General features: G+C 37.1%; 1 protein-coding gene across 23 annotated transcripts in view; it reads left to right on the top strand.

Moving 5' to 3' along the window:
- Window positions 1-20,270, top strand: part of PTPRD (protein tyrosine phosphatase receptor type D) — a 2,167,047-nt gene that overhangs the window by 2,068,691 nt on the left and 78,086 nt on the right. For all 23 annotated transcript variants that reach the window (XM_084785035.1, XM_084785038.1, XM_084785037.1 and 20 more), the window contains one exon: window positions 19,899-20,022. In XM_084785035.1, coding sequence (XP_084641161.1) covers window positions 19,899-20,022 — 124 coding nt within the window. The remainder of the gene's footprint in view (window positions 1-19,898; window positions 20,023-20,270) is intronic.

The raw sequence follows: 20,270 nt of genomic DNA, 5'->3' as shown, positions 1-20,270 counted from the left end.
CCTGAAAGCCCAAGCCCGAGTTTTGTTACTATCTAAAGAGATGGACATCTCTGATCATAACACTTAAGATCCTCCTGCATTTCTCATTTGCATGTGCTAAGGATTCCTTCCAGTTCTTATGACAGTGGTCTTTGTGTCAGTAATAATGAGGCTCATGAAGCAAACTAAACAGATATCAAAGACTTTATCTTCTGATATTATCATATCATGTATATTATCCATTATTGAATAAACTCTGCATAATGTACTGAAAGAGGTCAAAAGAATAAGATTACTGCTTCCTTGGTGAGTAATGAAACACATAATATGTTTCTTCCATATGTAGAGACAAGAAACATTGTTTGGAACAATATTTTAAATGTATAGGGAGCACTGAGAACACGAGCTCAAGGTAGATTGTTCGTCAATTATCACACACCTACTGTGTGGTAGAACCAGGAGCTGGTAGCATGTTCATCTTCGCTCCAACTTAAAAATTATTTTTCTTAAAGAACTAAAAATTTTCTGTTTGTTTCTTGTTATGTCCTGATTATAAAGTTTAGGAACCATAATCTCCTGTAGATAAAAATATGTCTGCTTAACTTCTATAAAGATACTATAGTTACCTCTTTGCTTCATATACCTATCCATCAGAGTAGTTGGTGGTTTTCCTGTGACATGTTGATTGTATATTTCTTTTTTCTGAAGATAGAGAATCCCCTGTGGTAAACATTACATTTCTCCAGAGAGGAGACAAACATTGTCTGTCATCAAATCAGTGACTGCAAAATATTTTTTTATTTCATTTTTCCTGTAACAAAGTTCTTGGTGTATTTGACCATTCCACAGTACATTCATAGACATAAATCTAGTTTCAACAAACCTTTGTTACTTGTCCATATGTGCGTATGCATGTGTGTGTGTGTGTGTGTGTGTGTGTGTGTGTGTGTCTGTCTGTCTGTCTGTCTCTCTCCCTCTGTGTGTGTGTGTGTGTGTGTGTGTGTGTGTGTGTGTTTGTGTGTTCTAGTTTTGAATCTGTTGGCTTTTTCTATTGTCATGAAGAAATAAAGCATTAGATAACAAAGATCTAATTTAACTCTTTTTTTCCAAGGTAAAAATTTGAAACCTAGGCCATAAGAGTTTGTTGTTGCTGTTGTTTTATAGTTTTGAACAAATAGTGGTCATTTATGTAGTAGACTAAAAGAACTAAAAGAGGAGTTCAGATGTTTTACTCACTGGTATGCATAACTCCAATTAAGAAAGGTAAACAGCTAAATTAACTAGTCAGTCAATGTGAGATTCGCTTGGAACGGGATTGTAAGGCAGGATCATTTCCCACTATATATAATGTGATTTGTCTACTTCTCAAATTGGGTCTTGATCCCTCTCCCTATCACTTAAGGCATTCTATTTATTGAGCTAACAGGAGAAATAGTACAACAGAGTGGTCAATTGCACAGGCCTTGGAGTCAGACACCCAGAATTTGGACCATGGCTTTGGTTCCATGGAAATAAGTGTATACATAGAGATGCCCATGAGGTTTGCTGGTAGAAATAGCTAGTCATATTAGTAGATATTACTTGTTTCATGATATATGATAGCCTCCATGTTAATATAGACTACTGAAAAAGAAGCATTGTAATCTTGTCACCAGTTTTAAGATGCCAGTCAATCAGAAATGTTACAATATTGGAAAGAAATATGTGTCTAAATATCAGTGAAACACTGGCCCCTTTCTATCACTGGCCAAACCCCTAGGGCTTTGTTGAATCCAGTAAAGCATGATATAATAAGGAAGAAAAACAAAAACTCCATAGCTTAAGCCAGCACCATTAACCATTACTGTTTGCTTTGCCTGCATTCCAGTGTCATGCTGTGTTCAGACTTTCCTGGTCAGGTGTCAAGGCATCTCAGCATGTTGTTGGCCACATAGTGACAAGCTTGCCATTGGCCATACAGCAGATGATTACTAAAGTGTGCATCTGGATCAATTCTGAACTTAGAGTTCACACACACATACACACTCACTTTTTGTGATCAAAATTGCTATTACCAACAACAGGAGCACACAGAACAAAGAGTGTCTTGTGTAAAAAGAGCTGTTTTCCCAATTGAAATCTCCACCTGATCTATCAGCAACACAGCCTTATTTTCAGACCCTTTTCTCTCAGAAAATAGTCTGTTATTATCTCTAGACTGCACAGAAGTGAATACATTTTAATGCAGACCCTTTAGATTTAACTCAAAAGTGCCCACTGATTAGACTCCCAGCATAGCCTTTACAGGGAAGATGGACCTGACAGTTGGCAATCTGAGAAGATGCTTTCTTTGGCCCAAAGTTAATAAACAACCTCACCAAATAAGATACAAAGAAACAGAGAATCTCTTCTCAGCTGGATGTCATTCTGCATCTTGTAAACAAATGTAGCAGGACACAAAGACACAGCAGCTCATCTTAGAAGCACTATCTGAAATCAGAGTGTTGATCTGCACTGAGCCTTTCATTCTTGCTGAACCCATGCAGATATTAAGAACTTCAAATGCAGCAAGTTCACCAAGCTTCATAGCTCTCTTCTATTTAGATTTTTCAAGTTGTTATTCCTAACCTTCCTTAAAAGAAACAAATGTCATTGTTTTCTTAGCAGAATCAAACTCTGCACCTATAGTTTATTACTTACTTCACTGAACCCTGGTCACCCCAGGAAAACCTCTCATCAAATAGGTATAGTTGTTTGGTTTGCCCACCTGGCTCTTATGTAAGTTCCCCTTTGCTGATGGGCTTTTGACCGCTATTGGACATGGTCTGGAGTGGCTTTCCACTTGTTCTCATATCGAGCCCAAGGCTCTTAGGAAGCAGTTAGGAAGCAGTTAATCTTAAAGTATCTGCAGTTCCCAAGAATCTTTAACTTCAAGAGAGTTACAGCAAGAATTGGAAAAGATAAGATTTTTCTGTTCTATTGTGATTTTCAAAGCAAGTTGGTACTTGACAGACACAGTGCAAGTGAACATTGAAAGCAAGAGACCAGCTGTCTGAATAGCTTTTGTTATTTAACAAACATTGACTGCAGAACAACAAAGGTCAAAAAAAATGAGCTTTGTCTTGGATGAGCCCATAGCCTTCTAAGAAAACATAAAAATAGGTAACTATAAAGGAATAGTCGGAATTAGGAAGGAGCAAAGAGATGATTCCCTGAGAGCCTGTGGCTTGGAGAATCACGGAATACAATTGTGTAGAGACATGGCAATGGGACAAAGCACAATTTGCTCAAGGACTCAAGGCTATAATATTGTGAAGTACAAAAGCTGGTCACATCCGGAGAGGTCACCATACCAAGGTACTCAGCAGACACTGAGCATACACAAAAGTATTTTCAGGTCATGGAAACTACTTTCCACTCCTGATCATAAAACAAGCTGTAAAACTCCCTGAAGGACTCAATCGATGTATCTGTGTTTCTATTTCCCCAGAGAGGAGCTTTGTGGGAGAATTTTAGTAATGCAACAATGAGAAGTTGGAGTAAGGGTAGTGAGAATCTATAATCAAAATCACAAGGATACCATTGCTTATCTATGTATAGGGTCCTTTGTCATTGTTTAGCTGCATTTAAACTGTGGTTGAGCATAGTATCATGTTTGGGGAATAAATAGAAAAGCAAAGACAAGGATGTGAACCTTAGGACAAGAATTTACATATTTGGCTTTGTCTTGTTTTAGAATCCTAAAATCAGCAGTTCATGTATTTGACTTTCACTACAAAGTCCATACATGCAATATGTTCAAAACTTAAATATTTCTCACTTGCTCAGTATTAAACTAGGCATTCATCAGACCAGGCTCTAGCCAGTGGATTATGCAGCCCATTTGTACTTAATTCATTCTTATTCCCCTTGTTCCCTAACCCTCTTTCTTTCTGTTCTTGCCACTTTAAGAGTAATTTTCATTGGATCATTTTAATTTTAAACTATAAATGAAATAATATTAATAACAATAATAATAGTAATAATAATATCTGGCCATTATGCAGATTTCTACAAGTTAGATAGTTTATGCCTGGCCATCTTTGAAATACATTGTATATTACAATTCATCCAGTTCATCCAGAAAGTTTCTATTAGTATATCATATTAAAACAGAGGACACTGAACACAGGGAAGTGAAGTAGATTTCCTGAAGTCACATCACTGTTACTAAGTCAATCTAGAATGTAAACCAAAAACCACATGGTCTGGTGTCTAGATCACATTGTGACCATAGCAAATCTTTGCCTCTGATGGTCCATTAAAGAAAATCTCATTTTACCTATTTCTTTGTAGTTTAAGATGGATGAGCCTACTTTCCTGGGTATGGTCCCTGGCCAGAGATTAAATTATTTTGAACAAGAGGGATTTGTTTGTTTGTCTGTTGTTTTTCTTAATAGGCTTTTATTGCCTAGGCTATGTAGACCCTGCTTCAGAAAGCCCCTAAACTTTTAAATTAAAAAATAAAGCGAACCAGCAAAACCTATTTCACTCATCCCAACTCAACTTTTCTGTAGCCACAAGTAATAATTGTGAATGTCACTGAATCAAGCCCACTAGGAAAGCAGAAGACGAAAGAAGATTGCTTAAGGGACCAGAAGGTATACAGACAGAGCATTGACTCTCACATGGGCTGGGTAGAATTTACTTGGTTCTTATCTTGACATTTCCTTGGTAGACTAAATCAGCTGGCTTATGAATCCTAAAGATAAAAACATTTGCCTGTCAACATGCTTCCTCTCCATCCTGCTTGCTCTAATAATGAAGTCGGACCACACCACTTAAATTAGTTATGTTACTTTTCCCTTTAAGATTTAAAAAAAAATTGTGTGTGCCTAATTCCCCTATGTTTCTATAACTTAACTTCATATAAGAACCTCCGAGCAATCTGAAAAGATCGGAGTTTTAACTCCGTGAATACAAGATCCGGCATGTTTTAATGGCAGCGCATACTATCTTTGTCTTTGCACGTCTATTTCTTATGGTTTTGTGGCAGTAGATATGTTTGTGTAACTCCCGCTTTTATTTCTGTGAAAGTGTGTCAAGTGGCACATAAGGAGCTGAAGAAAGGACAAAAGCCTCACTAAGAAGTGATTCAGCTGGGAAGCCGTTCAGTGTAGCTTCCCTCACCCTATGTTTAGTTTGCATGGTTATTGCAGAATAAGATTTAAACTGGATGCTACAGAGATCAGCTTGCCCTTTTGCTTTCCCATTTTCCAGTGCCCTTCCTTGAAGGCTCTGTCTGCTTGCTGCTGTCTCTACCCAGAGAGCAGAACTGCCGCAGTGACTGAGGAAGTGTAATTAGTCTAGTTAATGAGCGGTGACATGCTGCCTCCCTTTGAATTCAGAGAAGCTAGGGTGTGTGGGAAGGTGGGAATTTACCCCTTCTCCAAGTAATTAATTGATGTCCTTGTCATCAGGAGGATACAATTTTCGGCCTAATTGTTAGTGATGGTGGATGGTATTGTGCAAGTAGGCATTGATTGCGTTCCTTCCTTCTTTTCTGATGTTGTAGTATTGATCCTTGTCACAGCTCAGAAATTCTTTTATTATCCTAAAAATAAATAGATAAATCCTGTACACGGAGGGGCTTCGATGCAGGGGCACAGAGATTCCGCTGTGGAGTTGTGCTTAAGGATTATTGGGGCCTTTTAATCTAGTCTGCATCTGTCATTTTGCCAGAGGGATAACTTTTCAGCTACTTTCAGTGGTGTTGCTGAGATAACTCAAGAACTTTCTATATTATATCATGTGAATGATACAGTTTTCCAAGTAGACCCTCTAGACAAAGAAAGGAAAATATTTCTGGGGAAAATACATGTATTTAAGAAGATCTTAAAGTCATGTTAACTCGTTTTCCTTTTGTCTGAGAATCAAGATTGTAAAGAGAATGGGGAATTGTGTCAACAAATTCTGATATAACAAGTGATTTTTTAATTTTTAAAGTATTTATTAAGTATACTTTTGTATATGAGTATGAGTATTGCACAATATATATGCATAGAGGTCAGAAGAGGGTATTGGATACCCTGCAGTAGTTGGTTATGAGCCATACAGTAGGTGCTAAGAACTGAGCCTAGATCCTCTACAGGAACATCAACTGTCCTTAATACTTCTGATAAAGCTCTGTAGCCCAAAAGTAAGTGTTTTTATTAGGAGGAGAAACATGAATCAAGGCAATTATGAGCAATACTTGAATTCTTCGTGTGATATATTTTATATACACCTGTCCCCTCTCTCTGTTTCTCTCCCTCTCCATTTTCCTCTCCCTTCCTCCCTTTCTCTTCCCTGCTGCTGCCCCATCCCTCTCTCTCAAGAGGATCACTGTGTACCACAACCTGTCCTTGAACCAATGCCTCTGCCAGCTATTGGATAGGAAAATTATCTCTTCCTCACTCCAAAAACTCCACCATTAGCTTTCACACACCAGCAGCTTCAGTGTGTTTTTTTTTTTCTCTCCTGTTTTATCATTAAAATATTTGGATGAAGAGAACACTTTGTTTCCCTAAGACTTCATCTGTCCTTGGTATCATTTGCTCTTGAAAGACTTGTAGCCTTTTTGTGTTTGATCTATAATTATTGCCACAGCAGCTAGCTACAATGCCGCAGAGCAAGGATGAGAATTTTGTTAGAAATAAACCAACTCAGTGAAATAAAGCTGCTCATTTTCTTCACCTATTGCACTTAACAAGAAAGACCAATTTGAAAATTATTATGTATTTTTTAAGTAATTGTAAGAACATTACTGCCTGTTTTCCTGTAAGCTTAGCATTCAGCTGATCTCCTGTAGCCAACCTTGCCCGGCTTCTGCGTCTATGCTGGGACCTTTGCTACACTCTGAAATAGAAGATGATAATATACACAACCTTGGCCCTTGAATTCAGCATCTGATGGTCTCTTTAGGCTTTTTCTTTTCTTTTCTGTCTTTTCAGGCAAACTTTAGTTCTGCCAAAATAACTAGATTTTGGTGGGTTTTGAATCCAATGTAGCTGTGAGTTTTTCTTTGCTATAATTAGACTTGGACTTTGTTTATTATATTTCTTGTATTCACTAGTATGGGGTAATAGATTTTTTTTCCCTGACATTCAAGAAGCTAAGAGGTTCAGTGCAGTTGGAGTGGGAGCAAAAGTCTCAGAACTGTAATTCAATGTCTGTATTTGCTAATTCCATGGACAGAAAAACAATTTCTTCAGACTTCTGTGCTTTTGGAGGCATCTCAGAAAAATACATTTTTTCCCCTCTCATGTTCTGTTACTTGAGTGTATGTAAAATGAGATTAGGGAACAGCATTTGTTCTTTATTATGTTTCCCTGGCAGAACTGCTTAATGCTTCTGTAGGCTGTGGGAACGGTTAAGAAGCACAGCATCATACGCTACAATTTCAACCAAATTCCCCCAATGGATAAAATACAGGCCAGAGAGAGAAATGTAGAAACCTACAGTATCATATATATCTTTTTATGTTCTATTCACTCTCTAAATCACTGGTTAAGGTGCCCTGCTTGTTTTTAATAGCTATCTTAGAAAAGGAAGATCTGCCTTACGGAGCATACCATTTATGTTCATTTGTTTGCCCAGAGTACTATTTGTAAGAATGGCTAGCTTCTCTGGATTTTGTTAGCTAGTCTATTGAATTTTCAAAATGAATCTTCAACTTAGAGTTACTCACATTCCATACAGTCAAAGCAGACTACCTCCTCTCTAAAATATCTCTTTAAAAACAATATATGTTTGAAATAAAATCAGATATTTCAGAATAAAAATTTCATTTGCTCTTAATTATTGGTATGCTAATAATAATTTTTATTCTGTGAAAGGAATTTATTTTATAACAACAGTACAAATAAATAAACAAACATATAATTTTTCTAGGAAGATATGTCCAGCATTGAATCTGAAAAGAAATATTTTTAATCTTTTACCTTTTTAAGGCCTTGTTTAGTTTGTACAAATTTAAGAAGCAAGTTTATCCAATGATGACTTTCAGCAGTATTAATAATTGATATAGAAAAATTGATTGCTGTCAGAATGGATAGGAAGATATTCTGAAACCTCTTCTAGTCCTTGCATGTCAGCCTCACAATATTTAACTACATTTTATGATTTGATGAATGAAAACCACATACGTTTATGGATATTTTATGTTTAGCTACACTGGGGTAGCTATTTCATAGAAGGAAGAGATATATGGAAGGCTATATTTCTATAGGACTTAATCATGGAATAAAGACTTTTCAAATGGAAAGATAAGTTTTGTAGTGTCAATTACCAGTACTCAGGTGCTGAGCTAGGAGGTTTGCCACCATTTTATAGTCAACAAGGACTGTATAGAAAATTCCAGGTCAGCGTGGGCTACAATGTAAGACACTGTCTTACATACAAAAAAAGATTGTTACAATAATAAGAATTTAAGCAACTTTAAGAAAAGACATACAAGTCTGTATTAAAATAATTGCCATAGGGATGTACTGTACAATGTTGGGTGTTTCATACTTAAGCAAATGCTTGAGAACCTTCTCGCTCAAGAATGGACAGGGAATGTGGGATTGGTCCAAACCCTTAAAGAAAGGAAAGATTTACAAAAAGAAATGATTAGAAAATTTTGTCTAGGCAAGAAATATTCCAGTGTGATGCCAGAACTGAGAACCCCCAACAAGAACAGTGGGAAAACAACCAAAGGTTGGAATTCAGGTTTACTCCTCACTCCTGACTATAACCATCACACTTGAAAGTGAGTGGGAGGCAACATGAAGCACACTGCATGGCAGTCCTTGACTTTAAAGAACTTTAACTGAGTACACGGATGACTGAAAACTCATCCTGCCCACCGAAGAATTTGATAAGCCATTTCAGAGACACCTAGATCAGTGGTCATATTCTTTTATTGTTTATGATTCAGGTGCTACTCCTAGATCACCTTTGCACATGTACAGATAGCAGTTGTGGGGGGGTTATTTGTTTAATGTGCACTGCATTCCCTTGGTGGAAACCTATTTCACTGGAAATTTACACTTTGAACACATAGACACCTCTCTCACAATAGTGTACGGAAAACCCATGTATGGACTATAATGCAGTATGACAACTGCCATAATTTCTTTGTATTCAGATTCATTGGCCTATGGTTATATGAAGCAACCCGGTTCCTTGTTAGTGACAGATTTATTGAAGGGAAGCTTTCAGAAGGCTTGTACCAGAAATGCTATTAACGTGCTATCCATTAAGCCATTAGACTGATCATTAATGTTACTCCTGAGTTATTGTCTTCCCATTCCCATTGGTTTCTGCCAATACCATTCCATCCTATGCTCCATTATGTCCCACGTACCAGCTTCTGTCCTTTCCTCAGAATTCTGGTAGATATGAGAAGCAAAGAACAAGAAGGATGCTCTGTTGTGTGGATAGAAATGAGAGATTGAGACCATGTGTCTTTTTGTCCCTAATTATACAAGTTTGTGCTGAAAATCTCATGCTTTGTTTTTCATTTGATTGAATGGGGGGAGGGCGGACGTTACTAAAAGTCTTAACATATGGAAAGCCGTGATGCTCTCTTTCATTACCATCGAATTTTGGGGAATGAAATGATGTGGTATGGGCATATCATTAGACCAAAACTGGTAGAGACATCTGGACTTAATCTATTTTTCTTAATGTCAACAATTTTGAAATAAGAAATTAAGATTCATGACAGAAAATTTATAAGTTATGTATCTGCTAGAGGACCGTGGTTAAGGGCTCAGACTTCAAAGCCTTAAAACTCGTAGTGTGACTCATGGAAAGTGGCATAATGGCCCCAGCCTACATTTCATTATCAATAATAGCGAGTACTATCTGTGTCGTTGTTTTCTGAGTTAAGAAAGATTCAGGTATAATGATGAAAGAAGACAGACTCATTAGTCCTCATCCACAAAGTAACAATTTAAACTTCTTTTGTGAGTTTGGAAGGGTTAAGCTGGTCCTGTGTTGGCTTTTCAGTACTCCTTTTTGATGGTAAATGCACACATGATGTTTCCTCCCTAGACCATAAAGTCCAGGGGACAAACCTCTTATGGATTGTACAAAACACCATCCCAAGTATTGAACTCTAAAATCTGCTTTCTTTGTCTCTAATAGTGCAGCCAAGAAAATCAAAGGTATGGTTTTGGAAAGTATCCTAAAACTAAGTTTTCTTCTCATTTTGAAAATTAAAAACTAAGAAACACAGGTGTAACATTAGGATACTCCTTAAAATATTGTGACTGTGTTCACCCTAGTTATGAGTATTGTTTTCATTAGTAGGTTGTAATCTGTTGGAGGGTGTATTTGTCAATTTATGTATATAGTATTTATATTATGTATACATTTTAATCAAAATACTGTTTTGTTATTTTGAACCTTTAGTGGCATTATCTCTCTGCATCTGTCAATAAATAGCAGTTTCGTTGCCTTTATACTTGTCATACTGTCTTACCAGACTCCTATTATATCAAGTTTATGCAGGATTTCTTTTCACAAATAGAAAACATTCTGCAGTGGCCATACTATACAGTTATCCAGGGAAGGGACATGTTTTCCACTTTCAAAATTGTAGGTAGAATATACTATGTCCTGGTGTTCCTAAAGTACAGCTTTTGGAAATTGATGTATGTGTGCCTGGCTCAGTGTTTAAAAATATATACATATAGGAAAAGTATTAGTTAGATAGGGAAAGAAATTAACTGTAAGCCAGATACTTCACAACCAAAACAGCGTTGATGCAGACATGTTGCTCTAGAACTTGATTCTAAATTTTTTTTAGCATGAGAATTGGATTCTGGGAATGTCACATTTCACAGTCGCACGATCTCAGGAGCTACGCAAATGTCCCTCATCATCTTTGCCCTGACTCCATCTTCTATATATTTATGATTTCCATCTTTCTTATCAACCTCTTAGCATTTCTTTAGACATGTTGATCCATGCAGTTTTTAAGATATGTGGCAATAGGCATTCTCACAAGTGCATCAAATTAGAAAACATGTAATTGAATAGTTTGAACAGTCAAGCGATAGAATATGCCTATGCTTGCTTCCACTTTCGATGCACTAAGAAAAAGAGATATTAAGACATAATTATACTTACTGTTTCAATGAAGATTATAAATACTAGGAAATATTACATTAGGCACAGAAGATTATGACCAAATGAATTATCAAGGTATAAAATCAGTAGATTTTCTCTGGTCTTTGTTGCACAGGTGGACCTATACCCAGACAGCTTTTTCAGGTGGACCTGTACCCAGACAGCTTTTTCACTACCTGATTCCTTTCATTCTCTATTCTCTTCCCCAAAAGAATAAAATGTATAGCTGACAGGATGGCTCAGTGGATAAAGGCGATGGCTTCCAAGCTTGAAAACCTGAGTTCAATCCCAAGGACCCACACAGCAGAAAGAGAGTTGTCCTTAGACTTCTACACATGCTCCATAGCATATACCCACCACATACACACACACACATGGACATAGCCACAAAATAAATAAGTGTAAAAATTTAAGGAAGGAAAAGGAGTAAGATACAATTTTGGCTTTATGGAAAACACTATGCTATGAAGCGCATCGTCTGTTCTCTTTGCGTTCTTTTCTATGGTGAGGTTTCATAGATACATGGAGTGAGGGTGAGTCAGAGTCAAGCCAGCTAGCTTCTCTCCTGCTGGCTTAAATACAGCACTGTTATCATCCAGTGTTAGGTAAGTAGAGATGGCTGCTGGAGGAATCGAACTGCCCTTTCCTTTCCTGCTCCCCTTGTATATATATGATTGTCTTTGTAAGTTGCCTCAGTATTTAACCAAGCAAGACATTGCTCTGCTTACACACAGAGGCGCATAAACACAGGGTTGCCTGTGATGCTGTGACACTGATCAAATTTGGGTTTAAGAAAGCCTGGACTGATTCTAACCTGCAGTGACCATGTAATTTAGTCCCTGAGTTGAAGTATTTGAAAATGAGAGATGGTCCCATAAATAATTGTACCAGGGGTACAGATGTAAACAGGGTGTATAATCTGGTCAACTCAGCCTTTATTATAACTCCAGTCTGGCATATTCATTCTATCTGATCCGAACCTGTGTACTCTCTGTACAGCTCCCAACACTCTGACCTGATACTCTTTATTTATTCATTCGAAAATATTTATTTTAAAATTTACTCTGTGGGAACCATTGAGTTACAACATCAGATAAAAACAAACCCAGTCACAATATTCTTTATTGATTCCAGTTTTTCAACAATGTTAAAATAAAGCAAAACCAATGCAATTTTAATATGTTTTAAAGAAAACACACATTTTCTTTTTTTAATATTAAAACTGAATTTATTTTACTTGAAACACTCAAATACATACTAAAAATCAACCATTTACATTTTTGTAAACATAACCTTAAAAGTATTTAGCATATTTTGTGGGATTTCTAAAACATTTATACATCCTCCAAAAACCTACTTTGTTAGAAATCATTCCAAAAGAATAACTAAATCTATGTGAAAGATTTTTAAAGACATTTCTATGTCTTATGCTTTACTAAGCCATGAGTTAAAACGTTCATAAGATTTCCTAGGTATATGCAAAGTTAACATAATATAAAATTACTGATAAACACTAAATTACTTAATATTTGTAAAACACACATTTTCTAAACAACTTTTCAGTTTAGTAAGAAATTGGGCTAAAAGTGTAGATTGTCAGGTTGTATAATGTTTTTTAGTTTGTCTATCACATGAAAGGGCAAAGAAAGAGCACATCACACTTCAGAGTGTAAACATGTTCTGAAATACACACACACACCATGGAAATGAGGAGCAATGCACACCCTGTGTGATTCTCTTGAAGCCTATGTGTAATGTATGTCTTGTTACCTTACCTGCAAAAGGCAATCATGTTAGCAGCCTGGAGTCAGTCCTGTGTGTGTGGTGCCCAAAAAGCACCTGCTGGGAGCTCCAGTCTCCACCTGACAGTAACAATAAACACATTTGGGGAAAAGAGTGATAAGGCATTTTTAAGTGATAACGTGTAGTTCTCTGTATTCTGCCACAAAGAGACAGCATTGAATTTTTATTTTTCTGATCCAGAAATAAGGTATTGATTAAACATTAACACAAGCCTTATTTTTCAGTTTCGAAGTTTATCTGTTTTTATGAGAAGCAATAAATAATTTAACACAAAGCAAAACAAAATGAAAACAACAGCAACAACAACAACAACAACAAAAAAACCTTGCAAATAAATGGCAAGCAAAAACAGTGTTGAAAGGCTAACATACATTTTGACTACAGGATGCAAAGCAAAAAAAAAATGATATTTAAAAACCCATTAAAACTTTCTGTATTTTATTAAGTATTTATATTGTTGACTTGAGTCCACTGATGTCTTTTACACAACCCATTATGATTTATCTCGACTATTTTCCTTATATCATTGTTTGCCCTAAAGTGATATAAGTCACAGTAATCATAAATCAAGATATCCATTCACCTGTTCTTCTTCCCTTTTACAATCTACTAATGTTTTGGTTTTATGAATGAGCAGGTCTCCATTATCAATTGGAAAGGGAAAAGTAAGCTATGCATGTAGCCACTTGTGCTCTGTTTTGTTATCTCTGCTAAGAAGTAGATGAGGTTCCAAATGATAGAGTTGGATATGCTGTTGCATAATAAATAAGAGGCACAGAAATGGATTGCCTTGCAGCAGTAACAAAGCAACTCCTACCTTTTCTAATTTCAAGTGAAAATAGAAACAAATGCCTGGAAGGGGAAGACAACTACTGATGGCTTGCTAAGACTGTGGTAGACAGGGGATGCTCTGACCCCACTCAGTGGCTGCATGTGGCAGAGATAAGACATGCTACTTTTCAGTTAAGACTTTAAACATATGCTTTGTCCTAAGTCTTTGAGGGTTGATGCAGATTGATAAGTATTAGCAAACAATGAAAACCCTATTTATTCAGTACCCAAACCTGGTGCCCTGTTACTGTCTGAAAAGGGAAGGCACATGTATAAACTAGTTTAATGATACAAATGGGGTATATTTAATATATGATTGTTTGTTTCTTATCAGAACACAGCTAGCAATCTAAAGTGTTCCTGAGAATGCATATCCCATTTTAATTAATAAATATTTTAGTCTTTCAATTGTTTGTTGATCAAGTGGTTCTTTTCATAAACCTTTATGGTCACCTCTTATCAATTCAGTCTACTATATCTCTTTATTCAGAAAGATTAAGTAGTTTCTAACAGAATTTTTATGCCTGAAAACTATCTGCAAGTCACTTAACTCTTTTCATATTTCCAAATGTTAAGAAAGATTCCAGTGTGCAAAGTGCGTTTATGAAATTCTTTTCCTTTAGTCCTTATGATCACACTGTACATTTCTCCACTCCCTACAACTTGTTAGTTAGGCCAGGCTGGCCTCCCAAGTGCTAGGATTAAAAGTGGACCACCACCCCCAGCTGCCCACTCCTCTCTTATTGCTCCTTTATCTGACATAGGAGCTAAATAACTAACAATCTAAATAATCTGATTAAAAGAAATCCCTGATCTCATCCCTCTACATTTTTGCCTTTAGGAACAAGAGTGTCTTTCTTCTTTTGGCTGGCTTCGGGAACATGTTGGCCAACAACTCTGAAATATTTAGTTTAAAGATCTTAATGCTGTATTTCTTTTCACACTCTCATTTGAGGAGATCTCTCAAAAATGACCTCTTTCATAGTCATGAGGTAACAAAGCTGATCCTGATCCCAGAGCCCACATTGCCTTGCTCCCGAAAGGTGAAGACTTTTGTTATGATTTTCATTTTACTGGTTCCATGGCCTGTTAAAATCATTTAAAAGGACTTCTTAGGGGTTGAATTGTAGGGAACTCATGATGTATCTGCACTGATGTGACAGTGTGTGGGGTAAATGTTGATCAGAGAGTAACCTTAATTACCTCACATAATTGTGGGCATAGTTACCCTTTCCACTTCTTTCATTTATCAGAATTCTGAAAATATATAAGGATAAATTATACTTTATATGTAAAGTTTAGTATTTGTTACAAACTGTGGTCTAAATATCAAATCTACCCTTTGGACAATATAAATCCTTGATTCAGTTCTGTTATCTAAAGGCAAATGTCTATCTGAAGAAATGTTTGCCTGAAATACTTTTTTGCTACATTTGACAAGTGTATACATTTATCTATGAATTGTAAACATCTCTTCTACTGTTCAAGGAAGAATACTTTTATGTCCATTTATTTCTTTTTTATTTAATCTAATTTTTTTTCAAGACAGGGTTGCTCTGTGTATAGCCTTGCCTGTCCTGGACTCACTTTGTAGACCAAGCTGATCTCGAACTCACAACAATCTGCCTGCCTCTGTTTCCCAAGTGCTGGGATTAAAGGAGTGTGCCACCACTGTGCATGTCCATTTATTAAAACTGGTCATCTTGAAAAATAGTGTTTTGATTCTTCACACTCTAATGGTATCCTGTATCACAGATGCTGTTACAGGGAAAGGCTCAATGAGCGCTGGTAACTAAGTGGATAAGGGGAGCCCAGAGAAAATGAGGGCACAAACCTTATTTGTGGGGTAAAGAGGTGGTAAGAGGGAACCCAGTGGGCACAGTAGCCTGACCTGCTACAGCTAACTGGAGCTGAAAATGCCAGCCGTCCTGTGTCTTTCAAACATTGCTGTTACCCTCCACCTCATCTCACTGTCTGGCTTATGAAAGATTGTTAGCTTCGAATAATTGCATGTTCTTTTCTTGGAACAATGTTCTCCTGGCAATTGCAACCCCTTGCTAACTGTGGAAAATATAGCTCTTCTCAACTATGTAGGCATGTATTTTGTTCACTTGAATATGTACATCAATTTACCGTTTCCAAACAGTGGATGGAAAAAAATATGAATATGAGCAAATGAAAAGCAGAAACTACTTTCTGCATAGATTACGAGTCAACTACAGGCTGTTCTTCTAACCTCAAAAGGGACTTGAGAGTGCCAGACAGTAAACCACACTATGGAAGAACCAGACAAACTATGTGGTAAGCTAGGATTTCTCCAGAAGTTAAGGTCATTGAAAGTTCAGTTCTAGGAGAGAGAGAGAGAGAGAGAGAGAGAGAGAGAGAGAGAGAGAGAGAGAGAGAGAGAGAGAGAGAGAGAGGCAGAGACAGAGGCAGAGGCAGAGACAGAGACAGAGGTAGAGACAGAGACAGAGACAGAGACAGAGACAGAAAAAAACATCATTTGGCCCATAGTTTAGATACTCAAATAGTTGGTCTAGTCCTTCCCTTTAATTAAATTTTTGTTATTTGTTTTGCAAACATACAAAAAAAAAAAAAAAAACCAGGATGAATCTGTTTTGTGGCAGTTCTAAGGAATTTCTGAGGTTCCCTGTCCCCCTTGGTTAATGTGAGGATGAAGTGGACCACTGAGTACTTATGATTATGGATTTTGTGGTGTTTTGAATGTGGGAATTGTATTTTCTTTTGGCCCTAACATTGAATTTTAGAGAACCATTATAATAATGTTGTGTTCAAGTGATGACTCAGCACTATGAAAAAAAAGGGTCATGTCCTGGGAGTGTCTCTCAAGGACTATAATCTGCTGTGCAAATTCCTGAGGATTCTGTCCTGTACTTAGAATCACAAACAGACATCGGCAGTTCCTATCGAGTTTTGATTCCAGCTTTCTCTGCATTGTGTTTAAGAGCCAGCAGATGGGTGGGTATGACACCAACAAGTAAACTTTGCCTTCGCTTGTGAGGAAGCATAGCAAACTTGACTTTCCTACCTAGTAGCTATTTGAATACACATGAACCATGTAACTTCTGTGCACATTAATCATCACATGAGAGAACCTTGAAAAACATGATACTCATGCCTAGGATTTATATAAAATTAAATGACTTAATAGCAAATATTGTAACTATTGGATAGACATACTGACATACTTATATTTTCATTGTGGCTTTTTAATGAAAGTACACTATAAATTAGAACTTTATCTGATATATATTGATATATAGATATAGATAGATAGATAGATAGATAGATAGATAGATAGATAGATTCCAACTTATTTATTTTAAGACAAAGTTCTAGTTGATAAAAACAACTTTAGAACTTTAAGGCCAAGTGTTTGATATTAGCAAGTGTCTATTTGAGACTTTGCCTTTCTTTGAATCATACACAGACTTCCATGCATCTGGTCCCACCCATCCTAGAAGCAGCTGAGGTGAAAGTCTGTTAGTATTAAGATGATTTTCTTTGAAGTTATCCTGGAGAACAGCAGTCCAGACAGGGATGTAAACTCTTTGCTATCTTGGTCAAGTTGTTGTTACCATCTGGGGTGTGGGAGTGCACGGTCTATTGATTGGCTGGAGAAATTAATTATAATTACATGAGACATTCTTATTTATGAGTTCTGTTTCAATGTAGTATATGGATTTTTGTATAGTTTATGAAATATAAAAGCCCACTGATTAACTTTTATTTGAATAAATCAACCCGCTGTATTTTCATCTTTCAAAAGTCTCCAGACAGAAGGAAACCTAACCAGGACTCTACCTGAGGAAGGTAAAGAGGGAATGAGTCCTAAAAGGGCATCAACATTACAAAGAAGGTCTTTGATAGAGAGGTACAATGAAGGGAGAAATTGAATAGAAAAAAAATATACAAGCAGTAGGCACTCAGGAAAAAATAATAATAATCAGAGTCCAGGGGATGAAAAGTGCTAATATCAAATTATTGAAATGACATCATCGTAACTTCTAATAGGAAGCTGCATGGTCACTGTGGGCCGGCTAAATATATGAGTTTAAAATGGAAATTATCTTCCCTTCTCAGCCTGCATCTGTGCTGCTCTTTGTCCATGTTGGCCATCACCAGCATCAAGAAAGAAAAAAAAAATGGGTTTGAGAACCAGAGCTCCACTCATATATGATTTCTTTGCATTTCTAATGTTGATAAAGGGAATGGGATCTTCAAAGCTCCCCGCCCTCCCGCCATTATAAAAGATGTTAGTAGACCTCACCGATTTTTAGTACTTATTTTTTTCCTGGGTTTACTGCTCTCAGCATTCTGACAAGCTCCAAAAATAATGACCTGTGCTGTGTGTTGTTAAATGTTCAGTCAGACAGATAGATACAGATGGATGAGTGCTTTGCTGCACAAAGGCAAGTCAGCATTATTTAATCAATGTTTGTTTGATCCGTGTAAAACAAGTATAAATGTAAGCTGCGTCCCATCTGTCCTATCATCCACGTGAAGCCAACCTCATTTTTAAAACTTGATCCCTTATGTAATTGTCCCAGAATGACACCGGATGATAAGTTGGGAGGAGGGGAAGGATGGTCGTGCGTGCTTAGATGTGTTTCATGTCTCGGGCTTCTTCCTTCTGCAGTGGCATTCTGGACACTTGGGCAGCCTTGTGCCTTCATAACTACCAGCTGCCAGTTAACAGTAAGCTTTTGATTCTCTGGCCTAGGTTTGAAAGTTAACCCCAGAGTCACTTATGCAGGTGTAACTAGGTTACTTTCCAGCAGTTAGCACACTGCCTGTCAGACAAGCAAGGCCTTCAGCCAGATTTACTGACTCAGTCTTTCCTTCTATTTCTTCATCTTCCACATTGGGGGGGGGGGGTTGAGAGAGAGAGAGAGAGAGAGAGACAGAGAGACAGAGAGAGACAGAGACAAAGAGACAGAGACAAAGAGAGACAGAGAGAGAGACAGAGACAGAGAGAGACAGAGACAGAGAGAGACAGAGACAGAGAGACAGAGACAGAGAGAGACAGAGACAGAGAGAGACAGAGAGACAGAGACAGAGAGAGACAGACAAAGACAGAGACAGAGACAGAGAGAGAGAGAGAGCGCTCCATCTCCTCACAGTTATTCTGGTTATAAAGCATAATGACCTGGTGTCCGTTACAATTCTCCTGTTACTTCCAGGATTTCTTCTCACCAGGTATATTTTCATATGTGCCATACAGCTTGTTCTTCCACTATTATTGTTTTAAAATTTTCTTAACTAAGCAATTAAGCCAGAATGTAGTTTTGACATCATAGTTGAGCAGCCTACAAAACTCATTTTGTATCCAGACAGCACGTGCTGTAGATTGTTTTTGCTTGAACTAAGACATTACAAAAAGATGGTAAAAATTCAAAAATATAAGGGAAAAAAAAAAAACCCTACTGGATAAAAAGGCAGACACAGTAAACATGATGATACATTGAAACAATATAATGATAAACAGAAAAATAATAAAAACAATTCAATCCTTCTGTAGGGTTATAAGTTGTTTTTCTCGCTGTGATGATGCTCACTGGTTCCCCTCCTCGCCGTCCCTGCCAGTTGTTTGCACTGTACAAATTGCCCTGACATAGGCTGTGCTGTTTTTATAGATAAACAGATAAAATTGTAAACATCCCTTAAGATGGAAAGCACAGAAGTAGAGAATCAAAAACAGAGCCTGCGCATAGCAAAGCAAGGAAAAGGCCAGTCAAGTGAAAGTGTGTGTACACGTCCAGCCAGGAAAGATTAGGAAGGAATACTCGAGGCAAATTATGTTCACAGCCCCAGAAAGAATATTGAGCTAAAATAACTTGTAAACTACAGCAGCAGAGAGAGAGAGGTAGAAAAGCAAGATACAGCCCTGCTACTCCAGTATTAACAGAACTACTGAACTGATGCTTTCCCTTTTGGTCAGTGTTGGTGATTGTTAATGACTCTCTCATGATATTGGTCAGTGTACACTATGCAGGCAATGTTAGTGTTCCCTTTCACAGCTAAAACCATCCTTATGAAGTGCTGCTTTGGAAATTATTTTTAAATCATGTTCATTCCTTGTAATAAATGCCATAATTCTATGTTTTTCAGGATTGACTTTTGTCTGTGCTGTTCTTCTTTTACAGTCAATTGACCCTGGCCAGCAGTTCACATGGGAACACTCAAACTTGGAAGTAAACAAACCAAAGAATAGATATGCAAATGTCATTGCATATGATCACTCTCGGGTTCTCTTATCAGCAATAGAAGGTAAGAAAATGCATATATTATTCAAATTGTTGTTTCCTAGGATTTAAGGATTTGCATGAGAATATAGTATTGACTGGATTGCTAGCCACCTATGAAAACATTTACCTCAAACCCAGGCACAGTTTATTGGCACCTTTCCTTTCTTACATAAGTGAATCAGTCACAGGAACATGTTGTCACTGCTACCATCACAGAAGCATTCATCCACCAAGACTTAATAATTTCCTCATGTTTTTATGTGGGGAGTG

The sequence above is a fragment of the Acomys minous genome, assembly GCF_964271855.1.
Source record: "Acomys minous genome assembly, chromosome: 1".
NCBI classification, from domain to species: Eukaryota; Metazoa; Chordata; class Mammalia; order Rodentia; family Muridae; genus Acomys; species Acomys minous.
The sequence above is the reverse complement of the archived record's forward strand: the minus strand, read 5'-3'. Positions and strand labels throughout refer to the sequence as shown.